The sequence below is a fragment of the Branchiostoma floridae genome, chromosome 16, assembly GCF_000003815.2.
Source record: "Branchiostoma floridae strain S238N-H82 chromosome 16, Bfl_VNyyK, whole genome shotgun sequence".
NCBI lineage: Eukaryota > Metazoa > Chordata > Leptocardii > Amphioxiformes > Branchiostomatidae > Branchiostoma > Branchiostoma floridae.
The window spans coordinates 8,374,645-8,398,558 of NC_049994.1; the positions used below are offsets into that span (position 1 = coordinate 8,374,645).

The window sequence follows — 23,914 nt, forward strand, 5'->3', positions numbered from 1 at the left end:
TAGTTGAAGGCTAGGACATAGATTTAGAGGTGTGTAAAATCAAGTGTGAATTTATCACCTTTTTTTATTTCAAGTTTTGGTCTTGTCATTTTCACTTATTGTCATTTTTGCATAACCAATAAGCACATCAATTGATGTCATTATGTACAGACACTGACCTTCAAAATATAGTTTGCATTGACAAACAAACGACAACACATGTTTGAACATATATAGACTATATTTTATTTACGGATATAATCTGAATAAACAATTATACTAGAATACATGCCATATTATTTATGAAGTGGCAAATGCATCAGTTTATCTTTTATAACAAATATCTATTTTTCAAATATTTGAAATCGTACTCAAATATGTTACAAGTACAAACGGAAATTACGTTTCAACACATCGTTGTATACAGATAATAACAAAGTACTACAAATAATCATAAAACAGCCACAATTTTCAAATACAATATAGACCTTGAAGGAAGATGTTATTTACAACGAAATTTATTATTTTCCAAAACAGCTTATCTCCATTTAACGGATGTAACTCTTAACATTTAAAAGTTACTGATAAAGAATGTACATAGCAAAAGGCTCAAAAATGCTCCACCCAAACGATATGATACTGACACGGAACACTCAGATACGTACAAAAAGCTATTTCTTAAACACAGACATCCGTAAAGTTGTCTTGATATGTTTCGACTATTTCTGTGAAAATTCATTGTGCCTTCCTATTTTTGGACTTACAGAAAGATTGTTTGGTCCATATCTTTATGTTAACACTGCTCTACCAAATGTATTTTGGAGTGTTTCATTGTCTCATTACGCAATCGTAGAGATTTCGCCGCCATCTTTTTGGGAGCTACCACCCTGCACGCCTCCCGGGAGGGTATAAGCGTGCTGCAAATGCTGCCGAAACTCCCTCGGAGTCAGCTTCATCTGACTGTTTTCCCCGCCAGACGACCCCTCTCCTTTATTCCCAGCAGCTGTGCGAACAGTGTGGAGCTCCACAACACGGTTCACATTGTCCCCACCCTGTCCCCTCTGACGAGAACTCGGCGATTTTGTGTCCGAGGATGTGTGAGCTCTGGCCATGACACCCGGCTGAGCACCGACTCGTCTGTTCTGCCTGTTACTCCGCAATGCCTTACAGTCACTAGCCAGCATCTTGATGTGTTTTCTGGCGCTCTTGTTCATCACGATGTACACGATGGTATTGACCATGCTGTTGGACATCCCCAGTGCCTCTACGATGAAATAGATGGTTGTGTTGTGGTGGGTGTCGTGGAGGATCTCTGGGAACCAGTCGCGAATGATGGCGTAGATGTAGTAGGGAAACCAGCTGAGGGTGAAGATGACGACAATGACCATGAGGAGGCGCACCACGCGACGCTTGGACTGCTGGATTCTCATCTGCTGTTCGTCAGTCTGGTGCCCGGGAACCGTTCGGTACCTGCAAAATTTGAAGTAGAATTCGAACTATTACTGTAACATTGTTTAGCATATTCGATGTCGATGTTGGTTAGACATGCAGGTAATAAGATACGCCAAAAGTAGTTACTCAAGCAACTGGATATGGTTTTGGAAACGATCAAACGTTGCAACTGGCATCCACCAGTTTTCGTCAGTTACACTGTTGTGATCTGGAAGAAACTGGTCTTTTATACCCTATCTGTTTTGTATTGGACAGCTGAAATTGTCTTCATTCTCAGATAAGGTATAAAAGACTAGTTTCTGCACTTCACTGTCACTGGCGAAAACTGGTAGATGCCAGTTGAAACGTCTGACCGTTTCCCAAACCATATCCAGTTGCTTGAGTAACTACTTTTTGGTGTATAGTACATTGTATAGTAGAGTGGACTCATTCCTTAACTAATCGACGTCTATCGCACCGCAGTCATCCCTGAGCTCAGTAAGACAGCTGGAGCCGCATAGTTCAAGTTTCTGAACCATTATTCAGTCTGTTAAACCGGTTTCGTTTACAACTTCTAGTATCTGTCCGTTGAGGAGTAGGCAGACATTTTTTTAACATTAGGTTAGGTACCAGTGGTGAATTTACAACAGTTGTGATTCATTTGCATAACTATGACTGTCAACTTGAAAGAGGGAACCACAAGATGAATTCTGAACATGCTATCTTTTGTAATTATATACAAAGATAAATACCAAGAAATTTAATCAGTTTCGTAATATATTAAGAAATGTTTCTACAAGCATGAGTAGGTTAAAAAAAGAACATTATATCGTTTTCTATAACGAAATGCATGACAAATTATGATGAGTATGAATAATTTGAGAATAATCATTATGATAAATGATTTCTTATAATGATTAATTACTGTTATGATAATATCTTTTTTAAATTTACATTTCGACGTCAAACAAAGAGATAAGATAAATTGATAATAGGATGTGATGATTTGCTGTGATCTACTAGATAAAAGATACGTGGCAAAATTACCATATGCGTAAGCCGATCCGAATGTAGCAAAAGCCCATGATGAGGACAGGCAGAGCAAACTGAAGGATGAACAATGTCAGGTAGTAGGCTTTGTACCTGTAAATACATAAATATTTCTGTTGGCAACTTCTTTTAAATGAAGCTTTTTAAAAGATATATATGAAACTTTGGAGCATTCAATAGATGATGAAGCAATAAAGGTGTTGGCATGATAAATATGTGGTGAAAAGGAGGACAGAAAAATGACCCATAAACATTAGGGCCCTGACGGGGCACGCTATTAACTTCCCGCCACCTTTGGACTACTCTTAACTAAGTCACGTGTTCTATATACAAATCTTGACGTCATGGAAGCGATTCATGCCTGTACAAAACTGGTGGTATTCAGAGGAAAATCTGTCCCTTTTCCATTGCGTGAAAGGTTAGAGTTTCATAAGACTACAAGAAACTTACATGTTTTCGACGTGTACCGGCCAGACCTGTCCGCAGAAAGCTGACCCGCCATTCGCGTGCTCGACAGCTTCTGAGTAGATGGCAACAGGGATGGCCAGTAGCATGGACACCACCCACACCAGGGCGGTAACGATGAAGGCGACACGTGGGGACATCCGTGCAACGCTGGTGCAGACAATGACCACGTACCTGCAACGTTTATAACACATGTTAACAATAGAACTTGGAAAAGAAAATTTCCATGCTTCTGGCAACAGGGATGGCCAGTAGTATGGACAGCACCCACACCAGGACGGTGACGATGAAGGCAACACGTTGGGACATCCGTGCTACGCTGGTAGCAGCCTGGTACAGACATTGACCACATACCTGTAATGTTTATAACCCATGTTAACAATGGAACTAGACGAAGAAAAATAGCTAGCAATCTACCACCCCAAAACCTTGACTATTAATCTCCTAGCAGATCTACCAGTGGAAAAGACTAATCTCTAAGCAGATCCTACGGTAGTATAAGGTAGTATCAAATGCAGGCAGAGAAGTGAAGCCGGCCTAGGAATGTGTTTCACTACCGCATAGGTAGAGACACACTCCTATGCCAGCTTCACTCCTCTGCCAGCTTTTGATACTATCTTATACTACCGTGTGATCTGTTTGGAGATAAGCAAGTATCCATCGGCCGAGGCAGAACCTATTAGTCACTAGTTGTTGAAGGATACAGCCTTTGCAATTTGTATATTTTCTTGGATATAACCAACCATACTAAAGGAATAGTAGGATATTGAAACAGGGAGTTCTACTTCAGTTTCAGACTGTCACCATTATGATATTTAAACCTGTCCATTGTGTACCCTACCACATACAAGAAATCCTCAAGATACTTCTACAGCGTATCGTGTAATGCTTTCCATAAACTAACACTCCCGTCCCGATCCAGAGACAAATAGCACCAAAAAGATAACCTTTAGACATTCTACATATTCGTATAAGTAAGAATAGCTAAATGTGTTAAGGTGGACTCTCACTGCACTTGGGGCACCGGTGCGGCACTGCGGGGTTCATAGATGACGAATTTCAGAGACAAAGAACGAATTTCCTTCCCCTTTGAGTATTTTTCGTCTTCTAAGTCATAATTTTACGTATTACGCAATGGCTAGATTATTGAAAATCACGAAAATTACAATACAGTGCCGCAGTGAACGAACCTCACAGTGACGCACGCTTGACGCAAGTGTAGTGAGAGTGCACCTCAACATAACAACATACCAAATATCCCCAAGATCCCTCCACAGCGTATCAAGTAATGCCTTCCGTAAAGAACCTCCCACCCCAATCCAGAGACAAATAGCACCAAAAACATAACCTTCACGCTTACACATACTGTAAATGCAGTAACATTCGCGATGGCCGCTTCACCGCGAATTAAAAACCACCGCGAACATTTTTCCATGGCAGTTATAGACTACAGTGCATGGTACTACCGCTAGCTTAAAACCACCTCGACTAGTCCTTTATCCCGCTACCGCGACATTAAATCTTCAGGAACTTAAATGCATTTACAGTTTACGTACGAAGAGTTAAACTTGTTAGCGATCTGAATCCTTGTCGCTCCTCTATATTATATTATAGTGACACTCATTAGATATCATTTCCACATCTTAGCGCAGTCACAATCAAATCAAGATCGTAACTTCTTTGGCAAGGAAATATGATATAGATATTTCTATATAAAGCTCTGACGCATTGCATCTTCTCCAGCAATTGCCGCCAACAATCCTAATGTCATAAATTACAGCGTTAACTGACTTGTCCTCTATTTCCTTTTTAGAATGAAGAAATAGGTTATTAATAAGGTAGCATCATTAGCACCGAATAAATGTGTAATTCATATGATGTAAAACGGACTTCGTGAAAGATGTAACCTTTAATTAGCTTGTAAGCAGGCTAACAGTTCGATTAATCAATGGAAAGCTTAACAGCGTCTGGTAGAATAAAAATTGCAAAAGGGGCACCGTGTACGTGTATTCGTTAAGGTTAACCAATGTATACATATTAATATACCCTAGCCTTTAAATATAACGAATGCGATGTGATGCATTAACAAGGTTGAGCACAATAAATGCAAAGAGGTAACTTATGTTAACTTGTAAGGAGGCTAACAGTGTCGATTAATCAATAGGAAGCTGAAGAGTAGAGTCTGGCAGAATAACAATTGCCCAAGAGACACCATGTGCATGTATTCGGTAAGGTTAACCATGATTGTATACATATTGATATACCCTAGCCTAAAGTAGAAGGGTTATAACGAATGCGGTGTGATGCATTAACAAGGTTGAGCACAATGATTGCAAAGCGGTAACTTAAGTTAACTTGTAAGCAGGCTAAAAATGTCGATTAATCAATAGGAAGCTAGGGAGCAAGAGTCTGGCAGAATAACAATTGCCAAAGGGACACCATGTGCATGTATTCGTTAAGGTTAACCAATGTATACATATTAATATACCCTAGCCTTTAAATATAACGAATATAGTGTGATGCATTAACAAGGTTGAGCACAATAAATGCAAAGAGGTAACTTATGTTAACTTGTAAGGAGGCTAACAGTGTCGATTAATCAATAGGAAGCTAAAGAGTAGAGTCTGGCAGAATAACAATTGCCCAAGAGACACCGTGTGCATGTATTCGGTAAGGTTAACCATTGTATATATATTGATATACCCTAGCCTTAAGTAGAAGGGTTATAACGAATGCGCTGTGATGCATTAACAAGGTTGAGCACAATGATTGCAAAGCGGTAACTTATGTTAACTTGTAAGCAGGCTAAAAATGTCGATTAATCAATAGGAAGCTAAAGAGTAGAGTCTGGCAGAATAACAATTTCCAAAGGAACACCATGTGCATGCATTCTGTAAGGTAAACCATTGTATACATATTAATATAACCCAGCCTTAAGTAGATGGCTGAAAGCGAATGCAGTCATTAACACAGTTGAGCACAATGATTGCAATGATGGTAGAAAAACCTTACTTGCATGAACATTGCACGTAAAGGCAGGCGTTTCAATACCTTTATACCCCCTCTCCACTAGGACAGCGCTCTGTGACCTCAAATTTGACGGATCGCTCAACGAATTGTATAGAAAAGAAACGAATTTTTTTTTTACACTTTGTGTGCTTTGCTGTCCTCTCAGTCACATTTTTTTCATGCTCTATGATATACCCAGTATAAGATCAAAGGTTAAACATATCCTATTCAGGTCGCAGTGAGAGAGCATCGCGATCGCCCTTAAGTGGAAAGGGGGCCTAAATGCACTGCAATGCTACCATTTGTCATTCCAGAGCTCCAAGCGGTACCAAAAATATTAATGCGTATTTCGTCTACGCGTGTAAGATGGATGAATAAATATGCCGTAGGCTTGACCCCACGTAGAAGTGCTGTGTAATATGTTCACTTCAACCAATGCAGCTAAGCACTAAAAGGCTAAAGCTCAGGTGCATAATGCAAGGCTTTCCCGCATACTAAACAGACCGCCACTGCCATCTAGGATCACCTTTCTATCCAGCTAATACCCGTGAGTTCCTGGTAGTGCCGTGTCCTCGGCTATCTTTAAGAGGCGACGAATCATAGTCACTTTTTGTCTGTAGCCACTTTTTAGGCTTTTAGGGAATCAACTACAACCAAGGCAGGCTTCCTTTCAAAGATAATGTCCTCAAACTGTGTCTTTAGGAAGAATATTAAAAGGCGCCATTATAGGCGACGTGTCTTGCCATTGTAAAATAAGTAAAACTAACAAATAACGATTTTGATTAATCTCATTATACCATAGTTGATGGTACATGTTATAAAATTTAGTTTATTTGATGGTACATGTGACTTATAGCTAAGGACAAAAGTGGACCGAGGTAGCATCTGTGAGGTAAGGCCCCCTCTCACTTGACGTGCGGCACGCTTGCGGCATTGCTGCGTTCGGAAGATGCTCAACGAATTTCAGAGATAAAGAACGAATTTTCTTACTTGTTGTGTATTTTGTGGTCTTCTATGTCACACTTTTACGTATTGCGCAATATCTAGATTATAACAAATCGGAGAAAATAACAAAACAGTACCGCAGCGAACGAACGCAGCAATGCCGCAAGCGTGCCGCACGTCAAGTGAGAGGGGGCCTGTACACTATTGATTGATGACATTGACATTAATAAGAATGTGCCTGTTTCCTACAAACACTAGCTGTTCTTTGTTTCTCAGGGAGCTGACCAATATCTGTGAACTGAGATTGATGATGGGCTGAAGGAGATTCTTTACATAGAATAGTCGGTTTAACCTCGTTGCTAATTAACTTAAGTACATCAAATACGCTTTTTGTAATGCAGAATGAAGAACGGAAGCCACACATTTCCCGTTGTTCATCTTCCTTAACCATTTTCCTGGCCGCCGTAAAATGGGATTCCGTGGGCTAAGAGGTTTTATGTCCAAAGAATGATTTGGTCAGGAGATATTGAGAGGGATAATAGGAGCAGTTGTGTTTGGTGAAACACGCAAAACTCGACACTCTTTTGAATTTCATTCTGTTATCTTTATCTATGCGGGACTGTTAAATGCGTCTAAAATTCCTGAACCATACAAAAATACCATTGTTTTTTTCAAAGCTTAATAAGGACCTGAGTGCCAAACGCCTACCTTAATTGATTAGGATAAAAGTAACGCTAGTTTATTTTCTGTATTTCTCATTTTGTCTCCATACAAAATGTCCCTGGCTTTAATATGAGTACCATTGGTCTATTTTGGAGAATTAGAATTACATTTAAAAGAACTTCCTAAGAAATGACGCATGTATATTTACAATGACTTTGTCTGTGATAATGCTCCACCATGACATTTGCCTATGACTTAACTATATGGAGATAAAGCTGAATAGACAGTTTTCCCATATGCGCCGTTACCAAAAATGACGAATGTTGCAAACAGTAAGCCGTTTGCAAAGGCCCGTTTTACCTTTGCCTGTTTACGAAGTCTGAGACTTGTTGAATGGAAGATACCGGATCTACGATGCCGTGGTTTACTTCAATGCAAGGCGCGCCCCCGCATGGCCATGAAGATCCAACAGACATAGCAAACAAGACAAGCCCCCCCCCCCCCCACCCAACCTGTTTAAGAAGGATAAAAACGCCGATGAGTCTTCCACTGTCTATTTTTCATTGTCCTCATGTGTATTAGTGATTGATTCATTACCCAATACCATGTAATATATCATTCTCTGATTGGGACGCAGTTTTTCAGGATTGATAGACCAGACACTGACGCCTGTAACCTTTATACATCTATCACCCAATGTAGTTCTAAGCGTTCTCTACATTAATCAGTCAGTCAGTCAGCCAGTCAGTCAGTCAGCCAGTCAGCGTTTTAATCAGCTGTAGGCGTATTAACCAGCCGCAAGGGCAGAACCTCCTGGGATTAGGAGGAACCCCTTACATCCTTGGTCGGAAGTCCTCCTAGGAGACGGATACTCCGAACAACAAACCTGCGTCTGCTGAAGCCGCCTCACACTTGTCATACAGTTCTGTCCCTGTGAGACTTAGTGCTCCAGTAGACAAGAGGGTGAAGAAGGAATTGCACACCACTCATTCACCATAAAATGTCATGTGCAGGTGAGGCAAACAGGCAAATGCCTGTCTGCCTGCTCATCTGTCGAATCGACAAGAGAATCCAAACAAAAAGATTCTGCCATGCTGACTCAACAGGCTTTTAGTCCCCTGGCGGCGCCTATCTCCTCTACGGGGCATGGTGAATTATGTACGAGTAAATCACTGTATGGCTAATACGAGACAAATGTTCGCCAGGCCTCCATCCGGGTGATTTGTGGTGAATGACCAACTCTAGACAGAATAGTTTGCTCCATCGCACACCGCACCATCGCACGTGTGGGGTTCTTTTACGTGCGTGGGGTGTGGCTCTCCCCATACACGGGACCTCCATTTAACGTTCTATCCGAGGGACGGCCCAAGCCGAAGTTAGGTACGCATTTTCCACCTGAGTGAGCTGAGGAAAGTCGTGTAAAGTGCCTTTCCCAGGGGCACAAATTCGATGACATGGCAGCCGGATTCTGCGCTACGCGATCTACATTAATCATCAACAATAAATCAAAAAGCACAAAGACTAGCACTAATGAACAGTCACTGTATATAGGGTTAATTGAAAGTCCATTAGGAATTTCATGTTTTTAAGTTGAATCCATCTTTGTCAATAGGAAATAAATGGAACCGCACGGTAATCACCAGCACTTACACGATGTAAAACAACTAAGCAAGCAGTTATATTAAGAGACCATCTGATGCGCCTCATCTACTCTGGAATAATTATGTTGGCTATTGAAAATATGCATTTAGATTATAACCGAAATGAAGTAGTGAAGAATCATATTTAGAGAACATTAAATAAAACACGTGTCGAGAGCGCGTGATCCCTGAAGAGCGGAATGAATTGCCATATTAACACACCACAGTGCTTCCGCTGCATTGATACTTCGAAGACAAGTGCTTCTGTTCAGTTTCACCTATTTTTATGCAAATACAAACGGTTTCACAGTATTCGTTCACAATGTTACGTTCCTAGACTTAAAAAAATCGCGCATAATCACATAGATCATCCATAGAAAAATGTCGTAAGTTTGTATTTACATGCGTTGCACTAAAAAACGTTGAAACGCCGAACCTGAATGAAGATTTAATTTACTCATGTTTTTGTATTTTCTGATATCCGGTAACCGGCAGTTCATGATTAGCCTCTGGAACAACATCATATAATTGTTTTTCCCGGACAGAAAACTTTGTCGGCTTTTTTTCCCGCGTTAGTTTTGAGCACGTCCAGACATCAATGAAATGTGAAAAATAGTGGCTTAAAAATATAGATCAGCTCATATTCTTAATGTGGTATCTCACTGCACTTCGGGCACTGGTGCGGCACTGCGCGGTTCGTATTTTTTATGATATTGCGTGCACGCGTGATGCGTTCGAAGACAACAAAATGCACAAAGCGTAAGAAAATTCGTTCTTAATATCTCTAAAATTAATTGAGTAATCTTTCGAACCCAGCAGTGCCGCACCGGTATCCTTAAGTGCACCATGTATGTGAAATGGTGTGTCTTTATTGATTTATTCAATTCTAAAATTTCTCGAATGAAAATGTGCAAAACACATACTCCTTACTCCTTACACCAGAAATCTGTTGGGGAAATTTTCATCAAACGCGGTTATTTCTTGTCTTCCATGCTGCTAATCTAAATGCTACTAACATGGCAAAATCTTCACTGAATTGGACGACAGGAAAAATACATCTAACACAGACTACATGAACAGCGACAGTAGCGATCTGACTTGATCAGCCATAGGGGTTGAAAAGCTGGCCTCGCCTGTCAATTGTAATTCTGGGAGCTGAATTGTTAGGCTTTCGGCTGCAACATTTGAATTCTCTATGTCTCATTAGTTGACGGCCGATTCTTAGCGGGTAGAAGCTCACTCTTGGCTATAATTTCTTCCAAGTTATCAACCAATACCAATGCTGTGATTTCATATAACTTAAAGGTGTTGTGGGATAATGAAAAAAGCATTGATGTTTCGCAACATGCCAAGTAGCAATGAAAGGCAACATAATTTTTCATGTTTCAATAAGAGCGAGTCTTTTGCATTTCCATTGTCTACCGGGAACTCATGCATGAAGTATGTAATATTCTACCGCGCATACCAGATCAGATGTTGACTAATACATGAACGAAGATATTCAGAGCGCAGACAATCAGGAAAAAGGCCGGCCGTGCAAAAGCATTAGAATATGCAATAGAAGCAGTAACACTGTAAAATGTATCGTTCGATTTTAAACACTGTTTTCAATGTAACGTCTAACATGAAAGTGATGAGAATGCATTATCAGTACCAATTGGGGCATTTTTCTTTACAATATATCCGTACAAATTAGCAGTGAAGACGCTTCAGCTGAGATAATAAGCACGCATAGATAATTTGACACAGCCCAGTATGGATCTCTAAGAGAAAGTTATATCTCCTGCTTCTTGGCATGATCGTGTATTCTCCCAGGAGCTTTCTATGAAAATGTCATTGAGAATCAACCACATCTTTATCCATGACAAATATCGTTCTATATACTTTAATATTGATGATGATGACTGGTTTATTTTTGCATACAGTGAACAGTTAGACAACAGCATGGGAAGGCAAGCCAGGATACCTGAATTTTCCTGTAGTTTAAAACACCATATACATTGTATACTTCAATGTATCAAAGTTTCACGATCATGTAACGCTTGTTCACCTTTATCCGTGGGGTAACCTATATTCGTTGTACTTAGAAACGGACTATTTAGGGACACCAAGTGGATGGAAGGTGGTGTTTCTGTGTTGTTATATATTGAAAATATGGCAATTTAAAAACCACTGACTTGATATCCCTGAAAAACCTGTTTTTAAAAAAACAACGAATATAGGTTATCCCACGAATTAAGGTAAATGTGCGTTACATGTACATGGTTCCTCTTACTCACCGATCAATAGCGATGACCAGAAGAGAGTTGGTGGACACGTACAAAGATGCCATCCGCAGGTAGTTGATGACCGTACATGTGGTGTCGCTGTAGGTCCAGTAGCGGTCGGGCCGGACTATGTAGTAGTCCATGATCAGCGGCATGCAAACCACAGCCACGATGAAATCGGAAAAGGCCAGGTTTGCGATCAGCGCATTCGTGATCGTTCGCATTTTCTTATACGCTGCGATAACGATGAGCAATAGGAGATTGCCTACGCCGCATACGCATATGATAAGGATATACACTAGGGCCAGGAAAATCTTAACGCCCAGCGGTTCACCAGATTCCTCCTCAACGCTAACGGCCTCTGCTTGACGGTGCTCCTCAAAAGGAACGCCGTCTGCAGCGCTAAGGTTGGCTAGTATTTCCAAATCAAACTGGGATAAACCGTAATCGTACGTCAAGCTAGAGCCATTCATGATGAAACTTGCCGTGAAACCGATTTTTTCGAACTGCGGTTTCTGCTCGCAGAGACTTATAAATAAATATTTCTCAGCTCGCCCCCTCTAGCCGGCAATGCGCAACGGTTGACCTGTTGATACGCTACGGAGGCCTCACGCGATAATTTGCGATGCAGGAAATACGTATTCCCACAAACATCTATCTCTGACAAAAACACGCGTTTCACTAAAATTTCGTGGTGATGCGATCCGATTTCCTAGGAGCTATCGCTTGCAATGTTGTAACCAGACGGTAGGCAAATATGGCTAGATACGTACAGCAGAAAGAGAGCGTCCCTCTAGCTAGTTCGACTGTTGCGACGACTGATTAATGGTCTGCAGCTCGCGACGCGGTGGTACCGATAGCACCGACACCGAGGTGGGACTGTCTGTGTGCGGGGGATGACGGGCAACTTATTGCTAATACTGACGTCTGTAGGCTATTCCATTGTAAAATAGGGGGTTCATCGCACCGTTTATAGAACGGCCAATAGGTACTCATCTGAGTAAAGAGGCTTTTGTACCGTGCTCGAGGCAGCTCCTCGAACATGGAACCAATTGAGCTTACTAGTACATGTAGTGGGAAGATCATGCAAATACAGTAGAAGCGGCTTAATCGCACGGCCTATTTGCGAGTGAATTTTGTGCAATTATCCGGCTGTTGCAATAATGCGAAGCTATCTAGGTGGACAGCACCGGTTTTGGGATTTGGGGATTCAGTGCAGTTAATAACAGAAGGGTGCGTTAATCCATTTGACTTCTAAGTAACAACGAGTTAACAATAAAAATCCATACGGTAAGGATATTGAGGGACTATTCAGTAATAGTCTGTGTAGAATTGTATAGAAGACCGGGTATGAAATTAATATCAAGTGCATCTATCAAAAGTATCTGTAAGTGTTAGAAGTCTATGTCACCGGCTATGAAATATTATTTTGTATGTAGAAGTTGCCCTATCATATTGTACTGAACATCACTGTTAAAGAGCATATTTACGTATACAAGGACATAATAATAATAATAATAATATCTGTTGTATTTTTGCCAGCCAGTAGGTACCCAATGTGTTGAGCAATGAGGCTGTTTAACGTAGTCGAGGCACCTCCTCGAGCACGGGACCCCCGTTTTACGTCCCTCCCTGAAGACGATTTCGTGGAAAGCTTCGTGCGGCTACAGAATCCGGTCGACCCTGGTTCGGGGACAAGATGAAATATCGGTGATATAAACCTTAGCTTGAAGTTTCACGGTTTTCCCTGCTTTGTGATGAGAATTGGGTGATTGTGTACAGAAAGAAATGAAATTTGAGAAGTTGGGATCGTTATATAAAGATTCTTTCATGTCTCTGTGGCCTTAGTTGATGCCTACCCTATTGGTATTGACCTGCGCGTATTGAGTTACTTCGCAAAAGACCAACGCACGCTTTAAAGGTTTTCTACTTTAAAGGTCGCAGCTGCATGTTATTTTGCAGGCCGATGATTCTGTAGACCACCCTTCTGCTCTCTGATAAACAATATTTTTCGTTATAAAATGTCTATTTTGAGCGATCTGAATTAGATATATTCGTGTGTATGCAAGAAGGACTTCTTGATAAAAGGACGAAGATTCAGATGGTTAAAACATCAGAGGGATCACAAATAGAAGTATATATAAAGGGGTTTCTGTGTGCTGGACTAAACGTTGTTATCCCACTCACACTGAGAGATACGAGTGATGAGGCTGATTGTCGTGCTCGGCGCACCTCTTCGAACACGGGACCCCCTTTTTAACGTCCCTACCGAAAGACGAACTCGTGAATTCATGGTCGGGCTACAGCATCCAGTCTTCCTTGGCGGTCTCCCATCCAAGTACTGACCAGACTGCACAAAATTCGGTACCTACCTGCAAATAATACACCAGATGTATTAATACACCAGATGTATTAACCTCAATATTAATATTTCTATGACATTGGTTCTTTTATGTGTGCTGCAGCAGGGTTTTCAAAAGATGCGTTCTTAAATCAATTGACATTATCTCATGAAAGGAATCACACTGCCCGGTGTGCTTCATAACATGATAACACCAATACGTTGGTACGTAGGGGTGTGTACCGGTACAGAAGATTCAGGTCCAGGTCCAGAGGATCAGATCCGGACCTGAACCTGGACCTAATTTTTTATGAATGAACAAAATAATCTGTTTGGTGGAGTATCCTACATTCACGCAAACAATGCTAACTGCTTCTGTTAACTTAGACCAAGTTTGAGTGTAGAAACTTGATACAACTAACCCTTAACTCTCCTCCATGTCACTCTTGCTGTTTTCTTGGACCAATAAGCCTCAAAACACCTGAACGCCTGCAGCACTAGTGCTGCTATAATCTGTTTATTTTCAAATCGGTCCAACATCCAGTTCACTGAATTTTCCTGGTCCGTTTTTCTCGAGACCGGTACCCACTCCTATCGTACATATTCATATGGTGACAAGATAAGATAAGGTGATGTTTTGATTGAAAACAGAACAATAAATTAATATCCACGAAGCAGCGTTATGCTGATGTTGTACTCATGAAAGGAGCGATACAAATATGATGATACAGAAAGTATGGTAGTCCTGTGAAAAGAACTTTTCAAGACCTGACTCAGCTTACACTTTTTACAGATGTGCCCTATGTGGCAGAGAATATAATTATCGTACAGGCCTGTTTGGCCACAGTCGACGCTGTAAGGCCGATATCAATTAGGATTTTACCATGGTCAATACTGACCAAAGGAGGCCATATCGTTCTTACGACAACGGACAGTCAAAAGCGTCTGTCAAAGTTCAGAGGTGTTCTTGTTTTCCTGCTGAGCCTTTGTGTTCTTGAGGCAAACATTTAAAGAAAGATCATCGTTTTGTAACATTGTATACTGAGTATTCTCTTTGTGCCTTAAAATGTTTTCTTTTAAGTATTATATTTTACTTTCCAATGAAGCAAACGTAGAAGAATGTATTGCAGGGGTATCGGAGTAACTATCACATTGTTTAGCTTTTTAAGATCATATGCCAAAAAGCAGTTTCTCAAGCAACTGGATATGATTTTGAAAAAAAAATGCAGTGGAACGGATGTTGGAGCGATTAGAAAATAAACAGATTATACCAAAATCATATCCAGTTGCTTGAGTAACTGCGTTTTTTGGCATATCTTATTACCTGCATGTCTACTCTTCTTCGACGTAAGATCATGCTAGTTGGTAATTTTATAAACATCACCTTTGTAGATCAGAAGAACCGCCGGATGTAAAATCTTAAAATGTTGTTTGCGATGCCATGCCTGGCCTTCGTGAGTGTTTATTGTGTTAAAGAACTGTCAAACTTCTACACCTGCGTCCAAGGATTCAGTTACCACTTGGGGTTTACTTGGGGATTTGGAAACTTCTTCTGCCAACGTCCCCTCTGGGGTCTAGCATTGATGTCATAGAAAACCAATCTGTGAACAAACAGAATTTTTTAAATGGTAACCATGGGTAAGATACTGATGCGCAGTATCGTATGATAGTATCCCAAAGCGTGTGCGCTACTCCATTGCAACAAAGAGATTTCAATCTCCTTTGAAATCTTAGCTGAACTGAAGATAAAAGTCTTCATCAAAGAAACAAAATGCGGTGTATTGCATTGAAGGACAAACATCTAACCAGAACATTCTATATAGCAATACATGGCTGGCTGCGAGAACATGTGTTTTTCAAAGGAGAGCTTGTCTTTGGCGAAATTTCTTTGTCAATGTCACAGAACATCTTTAGAATCTTTGACATTTTAATCATCGCCGATGCAAAATCCTTGTTCTTTTTCTCAGACAGACATATCAAAGGACAGGCAGGCATTTTAAAGTGGATCCGAATTACAAAATATTCGGCCAACATGTGCACGCACTGGCTAGTATTTAGAGAGATGGAGAGAGAGAAAGAGAGAGAGAGAGAGAGAGAGAGAGGTGGGAGAGAGAGAGAAATAGAGAGAGATATAGTGTTGGTGTTGCCACCTGGCAGAATCTTGGGTTAAACCCAAAGTATAGAGATTCTGTTTGGAGTCTCTGTCGACAGAGCCTCCTATAAGGAAGCTCGGAATGTTGTAATGGTCTCTCATTTGTAGATTGTAACTTTCAAGTCAATCAGTTGACATAAATCGAAGTTGCCTGTACGTTGAAGAATATCTTCAGATTTGGAACTCCGATCGGAATCTCTACAGGCAGAATCGGCGATCCTGGTCTAACATTTCTGATTTCAGCTTTTTACAGGACTGTAATGAGACGATACAAACATGTAGACGATGATCACTGTTATCATAGCAAACATGACAATTCCTTGGAATACCAAATGGATTTGAAGTTCAACAAGTTTGGGGCATGGAGGGAGTGTGTCTATTGCATCTTGTTTCATATTGGACATCCAAATTGTCTTTAGCTCTTTTGTATTCATAGTTGGGGTATAAAAAACAACAATTTCTTCCAGATCTCTCCAGTGTCACTGACTTTGACTTTATTCAGTATGCAACATGGGCAATACAAAGTGTCACTGACGAAAGTGGATGCTATCTGATACGTCTGAATGTTTCCAAAAACAATTTCCAGTTAATGAGTAAGGATTTACGGTGTGTTTCTATTGTAGTTCAGACGCAAGGCACGTCCTGCAACAAGTTATCGATGGCGCCAGAAGTAGAGATAGCTGGAGACAGCCGGACTACATCAGAGACTGGCTAGGCATGCCACTTTCAAACCGCACGCAGAGTGTGAAGGACGGGAAAGGGCGCAAGAAGCTGGTACTGAAGGCAACCATAGTCCCCGGCTCTCAAGAGTAGAAGGATGCCACTTGGCCGGCGAAGGTGTAAGACTCTGGTCCAAACCATGAAACGGTTTTTTGAATGTAAGTCTATCTATAACGGTAGTCAACATTATGTTACAATTTTGAAACCTTATATTCGTACACAAAATAAAGCGCTTAAAAACAAGATTTCTATCAGACTGAGTCCTCTTATCCTTATCAAGTTGAAATGACGCAAAGCCTAAGTCACACATCCAGACCGGAAGTGTGACGTCAGCTAATGGTCAAAGGTGCTTGGCAGTCGGTATCGGACCCCGTCTCTGTTGATTGAACGTTGGTGGGCTCTGGTGTAAATGGCCTCTCTCACTCTCTGAGAAAGTGGAGTAATCCTGTTCGGATTCAAGTATCTAAAAAGCTTGTTGGTAAGCACTTTATTTTGTGGATGGATAAGGTTTCAAAATTGTAACATTATGAAACGGTTTGACTTATTTTCATACAGATCTCCATTAGTGACTGATTTGTCACTATTTTTCCTGGAGTTCGGGTGATTTGTAGAAAATCCCCAACTCTAGACGGAAGGATTTGCACCATCGCACACCGCACCATCGCACGTGCGGTGGGTTCTTTAACGTGTGTGGGGTGTGGCTTTCCCCCAAAACGGGACCTCCATTTAACGTCCTAACCTAGGAATGGCCCTGGCCGAATCTAGGTACTCATTTTCACCTGAGTAAATAAAGTGAGGAAAGCCACGCGATTTCACTAGCTCAATGGCTAGCCCCTGACCTGTATTACTGCACTAGGGCAGTGAAGCCAGATGTAAATTTAACCTCAACGTTAATGGGCATGACCCTTACTTGACTTGTTTTTCTCAAGCGCACTTGGCCTTGGTAGCCGTCCAGAAACTTTTCAAACTCCAGCTCATTTGTAGCTAGTGTACCAAAGGTTATACCGCGTGTCTGTTGCTTGAAGTTTTCACGACTCGTAACTTTAGAGAAAAGTTTTTCATCTGAGAAAACTTTATATTGCTCACTGGAAGGTACGCTACACATTGACTTGAGGGCTAGCTTTTGGTTTAAAAGTGAAAGCTAGTGGGAGAGTAGTATTGCACGTGCAGGAACTAAATGATAAAATCCTATGGTTTGGAATGGTCGTGTTTTAAAACAAAGCGCCATAGAAACGCGTGTATCGTAAGTTTATTTTTGTCGCTTTGGACATATTCAATTAGCCATAATAGGTATTTAAGTGTTCAAAAATAGCAGTGCCGATCAGTACAATGGGAGGTCAATATACGCGTTAACTTTCGTTTCAACCAATTGACCTTGTTTAGAGGTCGCAGATGTTATTTCATTCAGACAACGTAACCCCAGACCAGAATAAACATAAGGCATTGAAGTCACCGTTCTTAACAATAAAGATATTAGTGCAACTCACGTTATTGAAAATTTCAAGTTTTGGGCTAATACCTGAGTCATAGATCTAGTGCTTTCCAAAATGTTAGAAATGTGCATATATTTTGATTATCGTCTTTATATCGATATAACAAACGGTAGGATCCTATTTCACACAGAATACTGGACACATGCCTTGCATAAGGGGCTTCTTTTATGTCCAACCACATCGAGGTATTTATAGCTGACTTTGCCTACGGACATACTAACAAGTCCGTTAAAGATGTCAGCTGTTGCAAGCTCACAACGTATTTCAGATGCAGAGCTTTAGTTTCATCTATAAGCAGTTACAACAAGCTTTGGACGGAATATATTAGGCCAAGGCCTTCAAATGCAGTGCTTCAGTTTTATCTAAAGGTGCGCTCCCACCGCACTTGTGTCAAGCCTGTGTCACTACGGGGTTCGGAAGATACTCAACGAATGTCAGAGATAAAAATAATAATCTTCTTTCTTTTTGTGTAGTTTGTCGTCTTCTAAGTCATACTTGTACGTATTAGGCAATATCTAAATCATTAAAAAATCGGATAAAATAACAAAACAGTGACGCAGTGAACGAACCTCGTAGTGACGCAAGCTTGACACAAGTGCGGTAGGAGCCCACTAATAAAGGAGGTATCTCACTGCACTTGGGGCACCGCTGTGGCACTGTTGTGTTATTTTCTCCCACTTTTTATAATCTAGATACTGCGTAATACGTAAAAGTATGACATAGAAGACAGCAAAATACACAAAACGTAAGAAAATTCGTTCTTTATCTCTGAAATTCCGTTGAGCATCTTTTGAACCCTGCAGTGCCGCATCGGTGCCCCAAGAGCAGTGAGATACCACCTTAAACGGTTACAACAAGCTGTGGGCGGAATCTATTAGGCTAAGGCCACACGGACTGCCCTATGCTGTGTGTTGTAAATCCCATAATCCGTAAAGCCCTGGACCTCTAAAGTATTCATTCCAGGATTTCTATTCACAGAGAGCATACTTGAGGTACATTTTGCTTCGGGAAGCAGTTTTTGAAGGACCCGCATATAATTACGTATAGATTATTTACCTCGCAGCAACAAGTTACAGTTGAACTCTGAATCACACATGGTCACACTCTGAATCACACAGATCTTAATACCTGAAAAGGACTTTTTTTGCAACAAATCCTCGGAAACGTTACTGCAAAAATTAATCCAACAACAGGATGTGATTTTTATTTCATTGCTATATGGTCTGCATCTTGGCACAGATTCTACTTAATAGGTGTGAAATCGTTATACCTTCATTAAGCAACTACGAAATTACTAAAATTGAGCGAAGAATGAAAATGAAAAGGGCATTCTGGCATCAATTGAGGGGACTATTAGAAAGCTTTGGACATGGAAAAACTTCAAACGTAAATCTTCATAGCACACGGCACAGATTGTATTTAATAGGAGTGAAATCGTGATACCTTCATTAAGCAACTACGAAATTACTACATGTGAGAGACGAATAAAAATTAAAAGGGCATTCTAACATCACTTGAGGGGACTACTAGAAAGCTTTTGACATTGGAAAAACGTCCATTTCCAGATTTGGGTCACTTCTAATGATTGACGTATATCGGTGGTAATTGGTCCTTCAGCGGCGGTAAGAGCGGCACATACTAAGATAATTCCACAAGTGCTGTCAGTAGTGGAAAATATTGGATCTCTAGAATACATTGACGTCATGGCAGATCGTCCAGATCGTCTCCAAGAAAATTTACCCGTGGGAAGCGGACAGTATCCTTGATATGGGCCGAAACCGCATGGCAAATTGAGGGGTTTTTTTCTCAATTCTATACTTATGACCAAAAAACTACAACCATTGCAAAAAGTCTGATAATAACATTAACATTGTACAGCAGCCCTATACGGAACTATATATGATACCATTAACAATAATGGAGACTGTTTTGGCTCATGGATGAGTGCTTGTAGATTAGAACAGATGTGCGAACTGATTGTGAGTTCACTTGACATGAAAGTAATAAGACCATCACTGGGATTTGCAGAGGCATTTTATCCTGCTGCCAGGTTAATTTGAATCACTTCACTGGGATTGCTGTATTACGTATTTCATCTAATATCCATGACCCTATTGTGTCAGGTATAATCACTACTAGGGCTGGTTATCGGTACAGCGTACCGGTACAAAACCGGTTTTTCTTCTTGGACCGGTCCAGAAAAACCGGACCTGAAATAATTAGGTGGACCGGATGTTGGACCGATTAGAAAATTAACATATTATTTCATCAGGCATTCACACGTTTTGACGCATGCAGTTGGAAGAAAATGACAAGAGTGAAGTAGAGTAGAGTTTATAGTCATTTCTATCAAGGTTTAGAGCCAATCGTACAGGTGCAGTTACAGTTGTAGGATTTTAAAACGCCAGTGTTAGTCTAATACTCGACCAAACAGATTTCTTTGTAGTGAAATGGACCATTGGTATGAGTCATACTGAATCAGGTCCAGGTTCAGGTCCGGACCTGGACCTTATCCTTTGGACCTGAACCGGACCTGGACCTGAATTTTCTGTACCGGTAGCCAGCCCTAATCACTACTCTACATACTAGCCCTGTTGAAATGGCCAAGGTAATAGAACAATCTATTTTTCCATGAAAAAAACATAAGTGTACGTGAAACGTTCTTGTTGGCATTGGCTATACTGATTTAAAACAAAAAGATATAGCTCTTTTGTGGCATTTTACATGGTTTTAAAAAGGAACACTATCTTGTTGAACAGCAACAAGATCTCTTTGGTATCACTGAAAACTATTCGATGCTATCTGAAACGTCTGGATGTTTCCAAAATCATATCCAGTAGCTTGAATAACTGGTATGTTGTTTTGGATATCTGACCTTCATGGACTACATTATGAAATACTGACGTCTATTCAGACTCACTTTAACATCTGGAGCTTTAAAAAATTCTAATTATTTTTCTGTCTGAGATTTAGATTGAAAACAACTAACCAGTATTACCATATTTTCCAGAAGTAGGCAATAACAATTTTTTAGAAGAGTAGAAAGTTCGGGACTCTAGATCTGTAAAAATATGAAGCTTTACAAATTTAAATGATTCATTCTGTATGGGATTTAGATTGAAAACAACTTTCCAGTATTACCATATTTCCCAGACATATGCAATGACAAGTTTTTAGAAGAGTAGAAAGTTTGGAACCCTGTAAACATCCGAAGCTTTACAAATCTAAATGATTCATTCTGTATGAGATTTAGATTGAAAACAACTTTCCAGTATTATTATATTTCCCAGACGTATACAATGACAAGTCTTTAGAAAAGTAGAAAGTTTGGAATAGAGTCTGTAATAGAGTCTGGAATAAGTGACATATGGAGTATAAGAGCACATCTGTTACGTCAGACTAACATCTGTCTTGGCTTGCAACCAAACATACATCAAAGACGTCTGCGACATATGCTGTCTAGAGAGTTACTTGAGACTCACGACTTATGTACACTTCAGACAATAAGTCCGGTATCAAGTTAATTGAATGAAGGCACTTATTCCTACCACTGGACGTGACTATATTACTTAAGTTGCACTCTTACTTGCGTCAAGCTTCCGGTGTTCGTTCACTGCGTTACTGTTTTGTTATTTCTTATAATTTAGATATTGATACGTAAAAGTATGACTTAGAAAACGACAAAATACACAAAAGTAAGAAGATACATACCTCTGTAGTTCCAAGGGTATCTTTCGAACCCTGCAGTGACGAAAACTTACACGAAAGCAGTGAGAGTGCACCTTAAGGACTTACGCACACTTCAGACAACAAGCCCGGTATCAAGCAAATTGAATCAAAGCACTTATTTTTACCATAGGACGTGACTGTACTCCTTAATTATGATGGACTGTGCGTAATCAGGGCGCAAGGGAACAACTCCATTTTAACTACATGAAAAGTAATCATTTACAGTTAGATCCTTAAGGTTCAGATGCAACGAAGAGCTTAAGTATAGCCCTCACCTTGACTTTAACAGGACGTTGTCTCAGAAGACCCGATTAGTTGTGCTTTAGGCCCCCTTTCCACAAGATGGCGATCGCGATGCGCTCTCACTGCGACCTAAATAGGATATGTGATTTCATTCCATACTTGGTATATCATACAAAACAAAAAAGTGTGACCGAGGAGACAACAAAGCACACAAAGAGTAAAAAGATTCGTTTCTTTTCTATACAAATCGTTGAGCGATATGTCAAATTTGAGGTAGCAGAGAGAGCGCTGCGAGAGCGCCGTCCTAGTGGAAAGGTATTAGGTTCTTTGTATACGTATGCAGTAGTACACACCTGCTCTCGTGTGTCATATAATACACAAAAACATTATACAAGGCCATGCCACAGCATCACCGAAACGATGGGTGATTATGCCTAGGGATGTGCACCGATACATCAAATTCAGGTCTGGTTCAGATCCAGAGGATCAGGTCCAGGTCTGGACCTAAACCTGGACCTGATTAACGTTAGATATATGAGAGCTTGTGATTGGACGATGCTCAAAACAATGGCCCATTTCACCACAAAGTAGTCTTTTTTATGTAGTATTCGACTCCCACTGGCCTTTTAAAATCCTACAAGGCTAACTACCTCTGTACGATCGACTGTAAGACTTGGTAAAATGACCATAGACTCTATTCTACTTCGCTCTTGTTATTTATTTTCCTCGACTGGTAAGCCCCAAAACGTATGGATGTCTGTACATATAATCTGTTTATTTTTGCAATAGGTCCAACATCCGGTCCTCCGATTTTTTTTTGCAGGTCCGGTTTTTCTGGACCGGTCCAATGGGAAAAAAACGGCCCAATAACAAAAAGCCCTACTAATACACCAATTCCACTTGACGACACTCTAGTTGCGATTGCGAATTTTCCGCATAACCGTGAGAGCTACGCGACGCCAGGAAAAACTGCTCTAGTGGAATGTCTCTGGCTACCTCAGCGCCCTCTTAGTGCGACGAACAGATAAAAAAATCAGCAACTTTTATTTTATGGGCTGCCAAAGATTCGAAAGATTATTTAACTTATCTATTTTAATGATGAAGGAAGAAATTTCTTCCTTTTGCGTATTTTGTTGTGTTTTAATCTATACTTTATTAAATCAAGGCTGTAAACAAATACGATTTTTGTCACTGTACAGTCATCACTCAGCGTCAATCTAAGATAATTCATACGTTCGCCTTGCTTTTTGAAATTCAAATTTGTCTTGTAAATTTTTTATTATCAAGCTACATTATCATCGTAAATTATAGAATGATGAAACAATTTGATCAATTGAAAATGCTACTTCCGTAATCTAAATATACAGGTTAAGAACATGAAAACGAAATGTTGTTATGTCGACATTCAAAAATAAGTTAAGAAAAAATAGACCTTAAAGTTTGTGTTGTTAATTATTCAAGCTCATTTTTTTTCATTTTGCATCATTAGTACGTTTGAACATTTGTCCTTGTCCTTAATCGTTAATTTGGGTTAAATCTAATTTGAAGAAATGTTATTCGAATCGCCAAATAACAGTACTGTGTATGATTGTGTAGCTATTCAATTTGCATTACCAATGATTTTTTAGGAAGCGGTTCATGACACAAAAGGATGATTTGACAACACAATTTATCAAAATATACTTCTTCAAGAATAAGCTTAAGATTGAATGAACTACAATTGAGAGCGATATAGCGTCGAGATCGCCGTCCTAGTGGAATGGGGCCTTCAATATTCCATTATTTAG

General features: G+C 40.2%; 1 protein-coding gene across 1 annotated transcript; it reads right to left on the reverse strand.

Moving 5' to 3' along the window:
- Nucleotides 1–237: 237 nt before the first annotated feature.
- Nucleotides 238–12,317, reverse strand: LOC118432717 (prokineticin receptor 2-like). Its single transcript, XM_035844329.1, has 4 exons — nucleotides 11,462–12,317; nucleotides 2,911–3,099; nucleotides 2,458–2,553; nucleotides 238–1,449 (listed from the first exon to the last, which is right to left on the reverse strand). The coding sequence occupies exons 1-4, from the start codon at nucleotides 11,920–11,922 to the stop codon at nucleotides 819–821; spliced, it is 1,377 nt and encodes a 458-aa protein (XP_035700222.1). The 5' UTR covers nucleotides 11,923–12,317; the 3' UTR covers nucleotides 238–818.
- Nucleotides 12,318–23,914: the final 11,597 nt, after the last annotated feature.